Raw genomic sequence first — 3,400 nt, forward strand, 5'->3', positions numbered from 1 at the left:
AGCATGAATATTCCAAGACATACCATAAATTCATGGTATTCTTTTATCAATAGTTTTAATAATTGAAATATGCAGTTCAAATAGGACTAACACAATTCATCAATCACACTAGAACTATTTCCCTAGTGTTGATTATCACTAGGCTCCTAGGTTTTCGATCCTAATCTTTGTATTTTGGCTTTGCTTTCTGCAGAAGACCCAAGTGGAGAGAGGAGATGGACATCTACAATCTCACCACCATGGATGAGTTTATTCTCACAGGGCTCTCTGACCTTCCAGAGGTGCGCTATCCTCTCTTTGTTGTTTTTGCTGTCATCTATCAGGTCACTTTGTTGGGAAATGGTACCATTCTCCTGGTCATCGGGACTGAGAAAAAGCTGCACACACCCATGTATTACTTCTTGGCAAATCTGTCCCTCTTAGACATTATGTGCCCGTCAACCACCGTTCCCAAGATGCTTGAGAACCTCCTGACTGAGAAGCAAAGCATTTCTTTTATTGGGTGTGCTTTGCAGCTCTATTTTTTGGTGGCCCTGGCTGGAGTGGAGGTCTTCCTTCTCTCTGTCATGGCTTATGATCGGTATGTGGCCATATGTTTCCCCCTTCGTTACACACTCATCATGACCAAGGTACGCTGTGCCCAGCTGACGGCTGGAACCTGGGCAGCAGGGTTTCTGAATTCCCTTCTGCATACGGTGTTCACTTTCCGCCTGTCTTTCTGTAAATCCCATCGTGTTAACCAGTATTATTGTGATATCCCACAATTGGTTGCCCTCTCCTGTTCTTCCACGTTTGTGACAGAAATGCTTATTTTACTGGTAGGAGGTGTTTTGGCAATCCCCGCCTCTCTAATCACCTTTATTTCTTATATCTACATTATATCCACTATCCTGAAAATTCAATCAGCCGAAGGGAAACGCAAAGCCTTCTCCACATGTGCTTCCCACCTTCTTGTTGTCTGCCTGTTTTATGGCACAGCAATATTTACCTACATCAGACCCTTCTCCAGTGAAAACACCCCTGCCAAAGACAGACTCATCTCAACACTGTATGTGGTTATCAACCCAATGTTAAATCCCTTAATCTACACCTTGAGAAATGCAGAGGTTAAAAGAGCACTCAGAAAGGTTTTACATAATATAACATATTTACAGCACACATAATATTGGCAAAATTACTTACTTAGCCCTCCACTGATATTGAATTCATAGAAATGGAAAAATTAATAGAAAAACATATAAATCTAGATATCTATGTAGAGTACTATACCTATGTATATATTGAGATTTATGCATTGCACACATACACATATACCTAGAGTTATGCCTTTGCATCTACCTATATCTCCCTCTTTCCATTGAATCACAAAAAATTATCTTTCAAATTGAATATTTGAGGGTAAAATATAGTGAGTGTTACTATGTATGTTGTTAGTATGTTACATTATCAATAATAATTGAACTAGTAAAAGTAGGATAATCTGGTCCTGTCTTAAGTAAATGTGAATCTGTGTTACCTGATGTCAAATCCATATCCATATTCATAGCAATAGCGATAGTCATAACCATAGCCACATCCTTATCCATAGACATAGCCATACCTATATCTATACTTGCATCCATTTATATTTATATTTGTCATCTATATCATCTGTATTTTCTATAACATTTATATCTATAATTGCATTTATTACTATTTCTTTATCACACTATCTGTGGATATTCCTCATTCTATCTTTAAGTGTTTACATGTTGATGTTCATATGTTTCCTTAAGTTTATCATTTCATTCTTCATCTTCTTCATCTTTGGTTTCCACTCACTCTAAATTTCTCCACTTTTACCATTTTCCTGTGACTATGTCCACTCTTGATTCCATTTTTCCTTCCAAGTAGAGCACTTACTTTTCGGTATCTCTGGTCTTAGATGTCTCATTCATAACTACATTATTATTATTTTGATGTCATCATTTCAAAATTGAAAGTTTCTTCTACCACACATGTGCACACATTTGCTCATCAGATGCCCTGATTTTTGTCCAACTACTCAGATTCCTGAAATTAGGCATTGCTTTTTCTTGAAACTCAGCACTTAGATTCACTGTGAATACAGCACTATCATTGCTGACTATTGATTACTCAGCATTCTCAATTGATTTTCTCATCTTGTCATCTCCAGAAATACACTGGTTTATGTAATTCAGAATTTTAAGTCAGCAACAATGTATAATTTTCTCCATAATATTCCCAAATACTGTGCATTCATATTACTTCCTAAAATTAGTTACCAGTTTGGTGATCACATTTATTTGCTTTAATAGATATTTACTTTTTATTTTTTAAAATATTTATTTTTATTTATTTCTCTCCCGTACCACGCTACCCCCTACCCCTACTCCAGTTGTCTGTTCTCTGTGTCTATTCACTGTGTATTCTTCTGTGTCCACTTCTATTCTTGTCAGCAGCACCAGGAAACTCTTCTTTTGATGCATCATCTTGCTGCATCAGCTCTCCATGTGTGTGGCACCATTCCTGGGAAGGCTGAACTTTCTTTTGTGCTGGGCAGCTCTCCTTAGGGGGCACACTCCTTGTGCATGGGGCTTCTCCCTACATGGGGGACACCCCTGTGTGGCATGGCACTCCTTGTGCTCATTAGCACTGCATGTAGGCCAGCTCCACATGGGTCATGAAGGTCCTGGGTTTGAATGGTGGACCTCCCACGTGGTAGCAGATACTCTATCCATTGAGCCACATCTGATTCCCCCTTATTTGCTTTCTAATAGACAATATCTATTGTCTATTAGACATAAAATGTAGACCTACTCTACATTTCCTGACTTTAGCCCTCTACATTCAGTATCTTCTCTCTTCCTCTTAACCACATTCTTTCCTTTCTTTATGACTAACTGCAGTGATCCCATCAATATTGAAATATTCTTATATTATTCAAAGATGCACAGTGCTTTCCTCCACTGATTGTTTAATCATTTCAAGGCTTTATGAAGTAATAGCCTTATCATATATAACTGTGCCTCAAAAAGTAGAGACTGTATGTGCCTTGAGAATCTTTGCTTTAGGATTGAGTACCTTTTCCAAATCTCAATAACACCTCAATATGTAACTTCAAAGATACTACACAGCTATGTATTATAGCTGATCAAATAGCTTTTACTTATATATTTTTTATGAACCATCTGTTAATTAGATTTAGACAGAGTGGAATAATCCATGTAGACTTGAAGAAGGAAATGTGTGATAATTGTATATGTTTTTATTTGTTTTAAGTCTTCATTCTATTCTCTAAATCAGAGTTTATATATATTATAAAAGATTGGAATAAAATTCTCACTGCATAGAAAACATCATGGAATTTGTTAAATGAAGTAGATAAAATTGAATTACA

The 3,400-nt window shown here is 36.9% G+C and overlaps 1 protein-coding gene across 1 annotated transcript; it reads left to right on the plus strand.

Annotated features, from left to right (window-relative positions):
* The first annotated feature begins 215 nt into the window (after positions 1–215).
* Positions 216–1,163, plus strand: LOC101420266 (olfactory receptor 5V1-like). The gene has a single exon (XM_004482141.1). It carries the CDS (start codon positions 216–218, stop codon positions 1,161–1,163), a length of 948 nt encoding a protein of 315 aa, XP_004482198.1.
* Positions 1,164–3,400: the final 2,237 nt, after the last annotated feature.

The sequence above is a fragment of the Dasypus novemcinctus genome, chromosome 16 (assembly GCF_030445035.2).
Source record: "Dasypus novemcinctus isolate mDasNov1 chromosome 16, mDasNov1.1.hap2, whole genome shotgun sequence".
Classification (NCBI taxonomy): Eukaryota; Metazoa; Chordata; class Mammalia; order Cingulata; family Dasypodidae; genus Dasypus; species Dasypus novemcinctus.